At 41.1% G+C, this 12,988-nt stretch overlaps 1 protein-coding gene across 6 annotated transcripts in view; it reads right to left on the bottom strand.

The window, feature by feature from the left end:
- Positions 1-12,988, bottom strand: part of LOC100306788 (fibroblast growth factor 12) — a 162,080-nt gene that overhangs the window by 68,570 nt on the left and 80,522 nt on the right. For 5 of the 6 annotated variants that reach the window (XM_014213400.2, XM_014213399.2, XM_014213398.2 and 2 more), the window contains 1 exon segment: positions 2,178-2,288. In XM_014213400.2, the coding sequence (XP_014068875.1) occupies positions 2,178-2,288 (111 nt within the window). 6 annotated transcript variants of the gene reach the window in all.

Raw genomic sequence — 12,988 nt, 5'->3', positions numbered from 1 at the left:
ACCTCATTTATCCTAACATGCTTGAAGGGGCAATCTGGGATTTGGAAAAATGTAAAAGGCAATGTTCTCGCTATCACGGTGACTGCAGTCACGGGAAAACGCTGTACATGTCAGCTCAATTGGAAATGACCTTTAAAAAACGAAATTATCAGCTGTCCACAGCGCTGCGCTATGGATCGAGTACATGCCCTAACAATGTTTTTAGGCTATACAGTGTTTGTTTACAATTACATTGTTAACAAACAATGGATTTAAGAAAGCTTATATTTAAGGTGACAGTTGAACAACGCTCATGAAGCATTTATCAATTATATTTTTTAAGAATCAATGGCTATGTATCAAATAATTTATTAAAGGTCCAAAAATGTATGTACCAATCCCATATTGTCCCTTTAACATCATATCCTTAAAACCCTCCTAAGACCTGGCAGCATTTCTCACCACTGCTTCCTGTATTCTGAGCCAAAGCCCAGGAAAAAAAAGCACTTTAAATTCGGCAGCCCGTAAACCTCATGTTAACGCCAACCTTATGGAGCTCCACAATGCCAATCCTCACAAAGCAGAGCTGGGACGATCATTCATGGATCACGTAACAACGCTAAGCCTATCGGATGCGCTGATGTGGGCTAGGCAGATAAAAGTTGTTGATTTTTAACGGAGAGGGATAGGTGATATAATCCGCAAGGACACAAATCCAACGGGGTAAGGAGGGGATGCAAAAATACTCTAGCATCGTGAGTGGGTGCAACTGAGCTCCTGTGTGAAGGAGCCCTCCAGCTACACAGCTCACCAGGCATTAATCCTCTCTCTCTACACGAAAACACATATTGTACTGTACACCCACCATACATCCACTCTGAAAAAGCACAACTGGGTAGTCGGCTGCCTGTCATTTTGGCCCAGGAAACAAGAGAGTTTTTGGACCAGCTCCAACCTCTCCTTTCCTCTCTTCTCTTCTATCCTCCTCCTCTTATCAACCCTTTTCACATCCTCTATTCTCTTTCCCCCATCTTTTTCTCTCTTCCCCTCCTCTCCCATCCTCCTCTCCTTTCTTTCTCTCTCTCCTCTCTTCATCTCATATAGCTCGTTGAGTTTACATTACATCCTTCTGACTTCTCTATTCCATCTATCGCTTCAAAATGAGTAGGAGATGTGAAAGAAATAAGCTCAACATCTTGCCAGCTGTTTCTTCTTCTATTCTCCTTCCCCTAAAGCTCTGGAGACTCATATGCTGTGATCTTTCCTTCTGATACAATGAGAGGCCTTCTTCTTCTTCTCTTCCCCTGGTACAGCAGAGGAGAAAGGGGAGGAAGTTTGACTTTTCTTTGCTGAATAGTTTTTTGTTCAGCAGAGTTGCGAGTTGAGTTACTGTGGGAACTGTGGCTGCCGCGCCCACTCTTCTCTACCGTTTCACGACTGCCAGGTACAGTAGGTAATCTCGCCCCTGCAATACAGTGTGTGCTGCAGCACTAACACACACACTCTGACATAGATAGGGTAAAAAGTTGTGTGTGAGTCAACCAAGCACACCAGTTAACTACTTACTTAATACTCTTCATATCTATTGAGACAGGTTGGATGTGTGGTCCTCTGTGGCTCAGTTCGATAGCTTGGACCACCCACCATACAAAAACCAACCCTTTGCTCTGGACATCAACTTTATCTGTCACTTTAGTGTGTTTCTGTGTGTGTGTGTGTGTGTGTGTGTGTGTGTGTGTGTGTGTGTGTGTGTGTGTGTGTGTGTGTGTGCGCACAATGTACACAAGTCACAGTGTACATGCGACAGAGTGCGGGCCATCCATCACTCCTCTCTACTCAACTCCACTCTTTTCAGTGTGTCTGCACAGATGTAGCTGGTCACACACACACAGAGTTGTTTGTGTTTGTGAAGGTGACACAAACGTAACCCTGTTCCAACAGGTGTGTGAATGTAATGCAGACGGGTGTGCGTGGAGTGGTGAGGCTTGCACAGGTGATGTCTGTGGAATTCTAGATTGTGGTTTGTTAATATCCATGTACACTATCATGATGAAATGGCATTTGTTATCGTAACGGCTAGGCATTTTTACGTACTCACGTGACTCACGTACTCACCAGGACAAAGTGTATTGTACTTTAAGATTATATGATAGGAGATGTGCATGTTGGGAATTGTAATGTGTGTCATATAAACTCACTGTAGTCGCTGTTCTCGTCCTTGGTCCCATTTATGGTGCCGTCCGGCTTCATCTGCAGGTAGAAGCCCTGCTCGCTGAACAGTCGCGTCACAATGCCCTTCAGCTGCGGCTCTGCAACACAACAACAGGGATAAGGGTTAGCTAGCTGCTTGGGTCATGTTCATTAAGCACCAAACATAATAAAATGGAGTGAAACAGGGAGGAACTACCTGAATGTGTCCAATAAGAATAGCCATTTTTGTTTTCCATTGCAATGAACAAGGCCCAGGTCACTCAGACACCAGAACACTTGAATGCCATGCCCTCATACTCTTAATACCATTTTCAATGATTAGGGACAAACCAGCAAAAACTAGACTATAACTAAGGCCCAGAGCTCTTCCTGGTCTGGTCACGTGATCAGGAAAAACTCTTGGTCTTATAGTGTAAGCCTGAGTTAGTACCCATTATTGCAGTACCATGTGATAGGCTACATAATGAATGAAATGCCATGAGATACATGTGATGACACAGAAGCAAACAATGCCTCCCATCATCACAGAGAGGCAGACAGATTACAGAGAGTCAGACCATCACTCAATGGTAAAGAGAATAAAAGGAGGTAAAGAGAATAAAAGGAAGAGGTTAATCACGACAGTACTTTAGGGCCATTCAGAGCATGCAGATACCAACATAACACTAATCAGTGGAAAACCATCTCCCAGTCTTATAGATAAAAAAGGTTCAGTTGGTGGATCAAAACCAAACCGAAAAACAAACGGTCTAAGAAGCCACCTCCAAATCATGAACAGGGCACACAATGTGGGACAGATAAACTTGGCACTACAGCCGCTTGACGCCCAAATCATGCAGGAAGAGACAGAAGAAGACTAAAATACAGCACTATTTAGAGCAAGTCGGTGTGCCAGTTAAACGCTGATGATGAGGCAGACCCAGTGGATGATAGAAATACTGAAAGGTGGAGGGATACGTTAAATAGGATGCAGAAGTGTGTGGTCTGCCTCCTCTCATCTATCAGTGATAGATATGATACTCATAAACCTCTGACTAACTTGCTTGTAGCCGAACTGTGAGAATTGGCCCATTGGTGGATCAATAAAGCATTCTTCACCAACAATAGTTCACCTTAACATGGACACTGATAGCTCTGGTCTAGGTCGTTAGTGTGCCTTCCTTCACTTCATGTACTGGAGGAACATGAACAACAACAACAACAATGTATTTAATTTTTTTGTCTTTTTTCATATGATGAGCTTAGAATAATAACAAGTTCATATTTGCAGTTTCACATGTAAGAAAACTTCACAATTGTAAGTTCACATGTGTGGGTGAAATAGTGTTATTCTCCTCACATGTGAAAAGGTGGTGTTAACATGTGGAATGTGGAATTGCATATTCTGTAAAAAGGTTACTTAGCCTAGCTTATCATACAAAATAAGAATGTCTTACTTCTAAGCTCATCCACTCCATTACTTTGTAGTCCTCCATAGTGTTGCCTTGATATACATGTATACTTAACACTACCACAAGGGAGAGGTATTCGGAGAGTTATTGCTGCAGGCACCGCCTCTTTTTTTCGTACATTAGTCCATGACTGTTGGATGAAGCCCAGTGAAAAGAACATTGAAGCTAGCTCTCCATGTCTCCTTATTTTTATCCTGTTTTTTGGTTTCTACCCATGGTTATGTTTGAAAAAAATCTAGAGATAACATGTTTAACTAAACGGTGTTGAATTCTGGTAATTTTCATGTATAATTTAATTGTTTTGACCAAGTGAGATTTTCACATTTACATGAGTGTAGCCAAGCTAAGTAGCTAGCTAGCTAGTTATGTTTGTAAGCAAGTCAATGAGAACAAGATGGCGTTTCTGAAATATATTTCATTTCCATTATAAATGGCTCTTAAATAGTTCCTTTTTTTTGTACAAACGAGAGCTCATATTGAGTGTAATTAAATGTGTACATATGAACCACGGTAATTATATGTATTTTAGAAGGTTACTTTCTATGAAATGTGTATCTAATCATTACATGTTAATTGCTAACTGCTAGCTAGCTTAGTGAAAGGTGATAGCTATCCTTCCATTTCGTCTTAGCTAGCATCTGTTATTGTTAGTTGTCCATTGGTTTTTGTTACATTTACTACACACGCCTAAACTACATTTTTATGTATTTGAAAATGTGTGAATGTGTTTGCTTTTGGAATGAATGTAAACAGATACTTTTCTACAGAGATTTATTTTGAATAAGGTCTGTCTGAGTTAATCAGTTAACTTGTTAGCTTTTTGTAATTTTAGAGCACAATTTCTTTTATCGCGATTCATCTCATAGTATTTTGGACGCTTTCAGAAAATGAAAACATCCAAAATGCATTATCTATACAGCTAAAAACAACAATGCGATGTCAAAACAAGTTGACATTGAGGTTTCCATTTTTCTAATCAATACTTTGGATATAATCAACAAGTCAATATTATTGTAATGCTTTTTATATTTAAAAAAATCTTAGATTACAGCTTAATTTGATGAAATTCTGAATTTGCAATTAATCGTGACTAATCACAGCATACCTTGTGATTATCAACAAAACAAAATGTACTTTCAGTTTGCTTGAAAGTTTGCTAAGATGCAGAACGATTTGTACTGAAAGACACCATTTCCCAAAACTTCCTTGTACTGTATGTTCTTGAACAGACTGAGATAATATGTTTGCTCCGCTCAGTGGGTGTGCGGGGTGTGGCTTGAAGCAATGAGTTAAGTGTTTAAAGGGAAGCAGTGCATTTTTATACCACAACCCAACCCCTCACCGTTTCTCCATGGTCGTTCAGTACAGTTTCCGTTAAATTGAACGTTCTATTACGTTTTTATGTACTGAACGCAGCGCTGCTCTGAGGTCACTGACCTGGTTTCCTGCGGACTGGTCTTTTCTTGCCGCTGCAGAACCGAACTTTGCTGAAGACAGTAAATATATGCCTCTCGCACAAGGAGCGGGGATCTTTGCTGGGACTGGTGCGCCGTTTGGAAGTGGCGACCTTTTCGCTGTTTCCCTCTCTTGCTTGACGTTTCTGTCGAATCAGGGAGCTGGCGAGCGCCGCCGCCATCTCCCCGGTAGATTAACCTGAGTGTAGACCACTTGAATCGTCTCCAAATCTTCTATGAGCGAGATGTTGTCAAGATATTGCTGAGGGTGCTGATTATGGCTGGTCCAATGCATGAGGTTGCATAAGTGCACCATGATGACAAATATGTAGGTAAGGTGAATAAAATGACAACTTGCTGAATGCTGAAATCAAACATATTTGTGATCCAAATAATGTAAACAACATCGATATACATATAAAATATTGCACTGGCAGTCTTTACAAATAGGTAGGCTACTATATATCTAAATACATGAATTCATAAAGGTATATTGTGCAGAATTCTCCAAGGTATTGCTCTTAATCTCCAGTCCAGATTATTCCCAGGTATCCAGATAAAATGTCCCGTAAATAGTTTCATTATCCATCGTTTTCATTCCTCTTAAATTTCCAGTGCTCGACATTCCACAACTATCTGAGTTCAGTGGCAGCAGCGTACTGGATGTGCGCGGACACACGTCTCACTCACTAGCCCCGCAGCCCGCGGACGGCATTGTCTTTTGCTCAACTATGGCCTCGACATGCGAGCCCCAGGTAAAAAATAATCCAAATTCGAAAAACCCCAATGTTCTCTGGAAGACGGAGAGTCACAACAAGTTGGAGGACCGTCGAAAATCTATGTCGCCTTCATAATCACAGGTAATGAGCATCATAAACGGACATAATTCAAACCCATTGGGCACACACTGGTTGAATCAACGTTATTTCCACGTAAATTCTTTCAAATTAATATGAACCAATGTGAATTGACGTCTGTGCCCTGTTGGAAAAATCTAAGCACAAATCTCATGGTAGCCTGTAGTGAAAAGTACTATCAGAGCAACCGGTGAAGCCTGCTCTTCGTCGCCCGGTTTGCAAGCAGCCTTTCTTTTTCTAACTATGCAATCCTACTTGGTTGTGGTTCGGACAAGGAATTATCGGAGGCTGGAAGAAAGAAAGCGATAGGGAGAAGAAACTATATATATATATATATTTTTTTTTTGCGAGTGTGTGTATGAGGGAGGGAGAGAGAGCAGGAGGGAGGTTTAAGAGAGTTAGCGAGAGGGGGGGCGGCATTGCACACGAAAGCGATGGTGGGCTGCTTGGCAGGAGGTGCGCCAGCAGCTTACATGTGTTCGGTAAGATCATTTTACCAAAGGCTATGAGAAAGGCAGGTCTCCATCACGCAAAGCGATCCATACTTCCTGGGCACGTAAACCGATCTCGTGCATCACACATACTTCCTGCGTGCAATATAGCCTGGGGATGAGGTAAAGCAAACCTAGCCCCAGTGGTGTAAATTAAGTAAAAATACTTTAAGGTACTACTTATGTCGTTTTTTGGTATATGTACTTTATTCATTTTGACAACTTTTACTTCACTACATCCCTAAAGAAAATAATGTACTTCTTATTCCATACATTTCCCTGACTCTCAAAAGTATCGTTACATTTTGAATGCTTAGCAGCACAGGAAAATGGTCCAATTCACACACTTATTAAGAAAACGGCCCTTGTCATCCCTACTGCCTCTGATCTGGCAGACTCACTAAAAAACACATACTTTATTTGTAAATGATGTCTGAGTGGTGTGCCCCTGGCTATCCATAAATAAATAAAAAAGAATTGTGCCATCTGGTTGGCTTAATGTAAGGAATAAGAAATTATTCATACTTTTACTTGTAGGGCTACTTTTTATACTTAAGTATATTTTAGCGATTACATTTACTTTTGATACTAAATAAATGTAAAAGCAAATACTTTTAGACTTTTACTCAAGTAGTATTTTACTGGGTGACTCACTTTTACTTGAGTCATTTTCTATTAAGGTATCCTTACTTTTTCCACCACTGTCTAGCCCCTAGGCTAGTAGCCTGTATCTGTACCTGTAGCCTACCGACCACACACACACACACGAACCAGCTGGATGCCAGCTGTCCTGAGGCACTGTTTCTTTCTACCTTCTACTGTAAACCTAATTGATAAAGAGAGCGTATAGCATATATCCAAGTTGAATTCAGAGGCAAAAATGTGTCTGTCAGCTAGGGTTGCACATTTTGGGGAATATTCAGAGGTGTAAACTTTCCATGGGAATATATGCAAATGAATAGTAATTAAATGTAGATCTTTTTGGCATTGGATATATTTACCATATCATATGGAGACAGAAACATAAACCTTATAAGTAGACAATTGCAAATGATAATCCTTCCAATAGAAATAAAACAATTTAGTTTGAATTGAACTTTAATTAAATTAGTTGACTCTTCACATGGGATGAACATTAGACTCTGAGGCCTCATCTTCACTGTCACTTTCCAACCTTGTTGAGGACGGCTCGTTGTCAGGCTCAAAAAGCATAAGATTTGCCTGGATGGCCACCAATTTTTCAACCCTTGTATTTGTCAGCATGTTGTGTGCGTGTTCCCAAACAAGGACCAGTTGCGCTCTGAGGTGGCTGCTGTTGGTGGGATTTGGAGGATGATGGAGGCAACGGGGAAAGAGCCTCAGATCCAAAGTCCCTTCCACCAGGTGGCTGATGAGATATGCTGGCACGACTGCCATATTGCTTCTCCATGCCAAAGCCCTTGCTTGGAAGTGTACTTCGCCAGACTGCCAAGAACCTTGCCCTCATCCAGGCCAAGGTGGTGAGACACGGTAGTGAGACACGGTAGTGATGACACCATAGGCCTTGTTGATCTCTGCACCAGACAGGATGCTCATGCCAGCACACTTGGGGTCCAACATGTACGCTGTGGCATGTATGGACTTCAGGCAGAAGTCTTAACGCTTTTTTTATGTATTTCAGAACTGCAGTTTCCTATGCTTGGAGCAACAGTAAAGTGGGCAGGGCAGTACGGATTTCTTACATCTGCAAGTAGAGTCTGAACATCAGACAGGATGGCATTGTCTCCCTCAATCTGTGCAATGGCTACTGCTATAGGTTTCAGGAGTTTCAGGCTGCTTACCACTCTCCCAAAATCCATCATCTAGGAGGATCCTCTTGATGGGGCTGTCCATATTGGCAGACTGTGATATGGCCATTTCTTGGAGAGACTCCTTCCCCTCCAGAAACTGTCAAACATGATGACAACACCACCCCAATGGGTGTTGCTGGGCAGCTTCAATGTGGTGCTCTTATTCTTCTCACTTTGCTTGGTGAAGTAGATTGCTGATATAACTTGATGACCCTTCACACACCTTACCATTTCCTTGGCTCTCTTGTAGAGTGTATCCATTGTTTTCAGTGCCATGATGTCCTTGAGGAGCAGATTCAATGCATGAGCAGCACAGCCAATGGGTGTGGTGTGAGGGTAGGACTCCTCCACTTTAGACCAAGCTGCCTTCATGTTTGCAGCATTGTCTGTCACCAGTGCAAATACTTCTGTGGTCCAAAGTCATTGATGACTGCCTTCAGCTCATATGCAATGTAGAGACCGGTGTGTCTGTTGTCCCTTGTGTCTGTGCTCTTGTAGAATACTGGTTGAGGGGTGGAGATGATGTAGTTAATTATTCCTTGCCCACAAACATTCAACCACCCATCAGAGATGATTGCAATAGTCTGCTTTCTCTGTGATTTGCTTGACCTTCACTTGAACTCTGCATCCAGCCAATGAGTAGATAAAGCATGTCTGGTTGGAGGGGTGTATGCTGGGCAAAGAACATTCAGAAATCTCTTGCAATACACATTGCCTGTGAGCATCAAAGGTGAACCAGTTGCATACACAGCTCGAGCAAGACATTCATCAGCATTTCTGACTACGTTCTTCTATTGAATCAAAAAAACTTCTGATTCCAGGACGACCATGAGCTGTTGCTATCGATAAGGTGTCTGATTCATCATTTTCACCTCGAATAGAAGTAGAGGGAATTTTGTCAGAGATTGCGTTGTGAGCGCTGAGGGAAATGTATGCACTTGGCCAGATGATTCTGCATCTTTGCATTCTTCACATATGAATTGGCACAATATTTGTAAATGTACACAGCTTTTCCTTCTATATTAGCTGCAGTGAAATGTCTCCACACAGATAGTGCCTGTGGCATTTTCCTGTAAAGATTAGAAAAAAAGAGTAAAAAAACTAAGAAATACAATTCCATGTACAGATAAATAGTTAAGCAGTTCGATTAAACAACTCCTTTGTAAGATAAATGTTTTAAAATGAAATGTATGACAACAGGTGAATTAACACTCAGTTAGCAGGCTCAAGCAATCTAAAACCCACATGGTAGCAAAAACTAACAAGCAGAAATTGTTAACAAGTTAGAAATTATTTAAAACACACTTTTCTGTAGGCTACTATTTACTAGTTAACCTGTTGGGGATAGGGGGCAGTATTTACACGGCCGGATCAAAAAACGTACCCGATTTAAACTGGTTACTACTCCTGCCCAGTAACTAGAATATGCATATAATTATTGGCTTTGGATAGAAAACACTCCAAAGTTTCTAAAACTGTTTGAATGGCGTCTGTGAGTATAACAGAACTCATATGGCAGGCAAAAACCTGAGAAGATTCTGAACAGGAAGTGGCCTGTCTGACAAGTTGTTGTTGATCATCTTGGCTCTTTTTATTGAAGACTGAGGATCTTTGCTGTAACGTGACACTTCCTACGGCTCCCATAGGCTCTCAGAACCTGGGAAAAAGCTGAATGATATCAATGCAGCCCCAGGCTGAAACACATTATCGCGTTTGGATAGTGGCCGGTCAGAGTACTCTGAGACTCAGGCTCGTGCACGAGATGTTTTTATTTTCTCTCTCTTTGTAAGTATACACGCTTTCCCGGTCGGAATATTATCGCTTTTTTACGAGAAAAATGGCATAAAAATTGATTTTAAACAGCGGTTGACATGCTTCGAAGTACGGTAATGGAATATTTAGAATTTTTTTGTCACGAAATGCGCCGTGCTCGTCACCCTTATTTACCCTTTCGGATAGTGTCTTGAACGCATGAACAAAACGCCGCTATTTGGATATAACAATGGATTATTTGGGACCAAACCAACATTTGTTATTGAAGTAGAAGTCCTGGGAGTGCATTCTGACGAAGAATAGCAAAGGTAATAACATTTTTCTTATAGTAAATCTGACTTTGGTGAGTGCTAAACTTGCTGGGTGTCTAAATAGCTAGCCCTGTGATGCCGGGCTATCTACTGAGAATATTGCGAAATGTGCTTTCGCCGAAAAGCTATTTTAAAATCGGACATAGCGAGTGCATAGAGGAGTTCTGTATCTATAATTCTTAAAATAATTTATGTTTTTTGTGAACGTTTATCGTGAGTAATTTAGTAAATTCACCGGCAGTGTTCGGTGGGAATGCTAGTCACATGCTAATGTAAAAAGCTGGTTTTTGATATAAATATGAACTTGATTGAACAAAACATGCATGTATTGTATAACATAATGTCCTAGGTGTGTCATCTGATGAAGATCATCAAAGGTTAGTGCTGCATTTAGCTGTCTTCTGGGTTTTTGTGACATTATATGCTAGCTTGAAAAATGGGTGTCTGATTATTTCTGGCTTGGTACTCTGCTGACATAATCTAATGTTTTGCTTTCACTGTAAAGCCTTTTTGAAATCGGACAGTGTGGTTAGATAAAGGAGAGTCTTGTCTTTAAAATGCTGTGAAATAGTCATATGTTTGAGAAATTGAAGTAATAGCATTTCTAAGGTATTTGAATAACGCGCCACAAGATTCCACTGGCTGTTATGTAGGTGGGACAATTTCGTCCCGCCGACCCTAGAGAGGTTAAGGCTGGTAAATAAGCATTTCACAGTAAGGTCTATCTATACCTGTTGTATTATTTTAATAATACAACAAACAAAAAAATACTAGGCAAGTCAGTTAAGAACAAATGCTTATTTTCAATGACGGCCTAGGAACAGTGCCTTGTTCAGGGGCAGAACAACAGATTTTTACCTTGTCAGCTCGGGGATTTGATCTTGCAACTTTTCGGTTACTAGTCCAACGCTCTAACCACTAGGATACCTGCCGCCCCAGGTGGCCTAGTGGTTATTTGGCGCATGTGACAAATATAATGTTATTTGATTTTGATCAGGGTTCGGGGTCAATTTCAATTAAAGTCAATCAATTCAGGAAGTAAACTGAAATTCCAATCCAATAATTGACTACCTTCAAATCGAATTGACCCCAACCCTGGTATGGATTACTGTGATGTGATCACTCTGGAGTTGACAACGTAATGGGAAACGAGGAAGGGGATTACAACTATTACCCCATGTTAATATCAGAAGCTCATGGCTGATACTGATAATGAAATAAAACAAATCAACCATAATTGCAGAGCTATGAGGCTATTGTCATGACGTTGCCCTCTTTGGGTACAGCGAGCACCATCCCCCTCTCTCTGTCCTACACCCAGGCTGCTGTTAGGCAGGTCATAAATTCCTGGAGGAGATTCTTCCTCATGGCCAGACAGTATAGAGAGAGTGCGTTTTCATAGAGAGAACAAAGAAACGTATTCCACCTCACAGATCTTGAGAACTGAACAATATTCATGTTCTGGAGAATGTATAAATGGTCGTTGAAGTTGCCTGCTACGAACTGGTCCGTTTGGTACAATTTTGTGAAACTCATGAGAGACAATACAGCCACATTACCATAACCCTGTTTATACAAGAGTCTCAGTTGTGAGGCTTGCATCTAATTGCTGTATAAAATGAATGAATTACGATGAAACTTGTGAAATTATGTCATGTGATTTTTATACTGTTTTAAATCATAGGCCCGCCCCATGAGCACAGACATTGATCTGGCGTCATGGGACAGCCCCTTTCTGCTCTTCCGAATATAACCCCCACCTTGGGAATTTATCTTCAGACCAAGCTTACCTCAATTACGAGAGGGCTAAGGTTTGAACCCATTGCTGAATTCTTAACCATACCACGTGGTCAAACTCTGAGACTATCGAACCGACAGAATAAGAACAAATCTTTGAAGGAATTTGGTATCATTTAACGCAAAGAACGACAACCGCCGAAACATCTATTCTATAACAACATTGCTGAATGTTACTCTGAACTATCCATTCTAACCACGGCAGAGAGGAGAGAGAGAGAGAGAGAGAGAGAGAGAGAGAGAGAGAGAGAGAGAGAGAGAGAGAGAGAGAGAGAGAGAGAGAGAGAGAGAGAGAGAGAGAGAGAGAGAGAGAGAGAGAGAGAGAGAGAGAGAGAGAGAGAGAGAGAGAGAGAGAGAGAGAGAGAGAGAGAGAGAGAGAGAGAGAGAGAGAGAGAGAGAGAGAGAGAGAGAGAGAGAGAGAGAGAGAGAGAGAGAGAGAGAGAGAGAGCGAACAAACTCTCCAACAGAAACAAACTTTCCAACAGAGATCAGGACGAAACACTGAGCGTAAATATATATATTGATTGCAATTATTCCCGAATGAGTGAGCGTTCATGTGCAAAGGATTAGCATTTCAATTGTTATAATTATCAACTTTGTAGTGTCTTTTATCTCAGTCGACCCCCACTTCCCTTTTGTCCACCAAGCCGCGATGCCGGTTTAGCCCACTAGGGCACATCCGCTATCATTTCCTTGTAACTATATCTATTGTTTGTTTGTGCATTTCTGTGATTATTTAGTTAGTAAATAAACGATGTAAGACAATTGATCTATGGATGACTCATAGTGAAGACTGGGTTTGTGCAGATAACCAACAATTTACGACGTTTGGAAT

Source organism: Salmo salar, chromosome ssa09 (assembly GCF_905237065.1).
Source record: "Salmo salar chromosome ssa09, Ssal_v3.1, whole genome shotgun sequence".
Taxonomy (NCBI): domain Eukaryota; kingdom Metazoa; phylum Chordata; class Actinopteri; order Salmoniformes; family Salmonidae; genus Salmo; species Salmo salar.
Note: the sequence above shows the minus strand (reverse complement) of the source record. Positions and strands in the feature narration are given on the sequence as shown.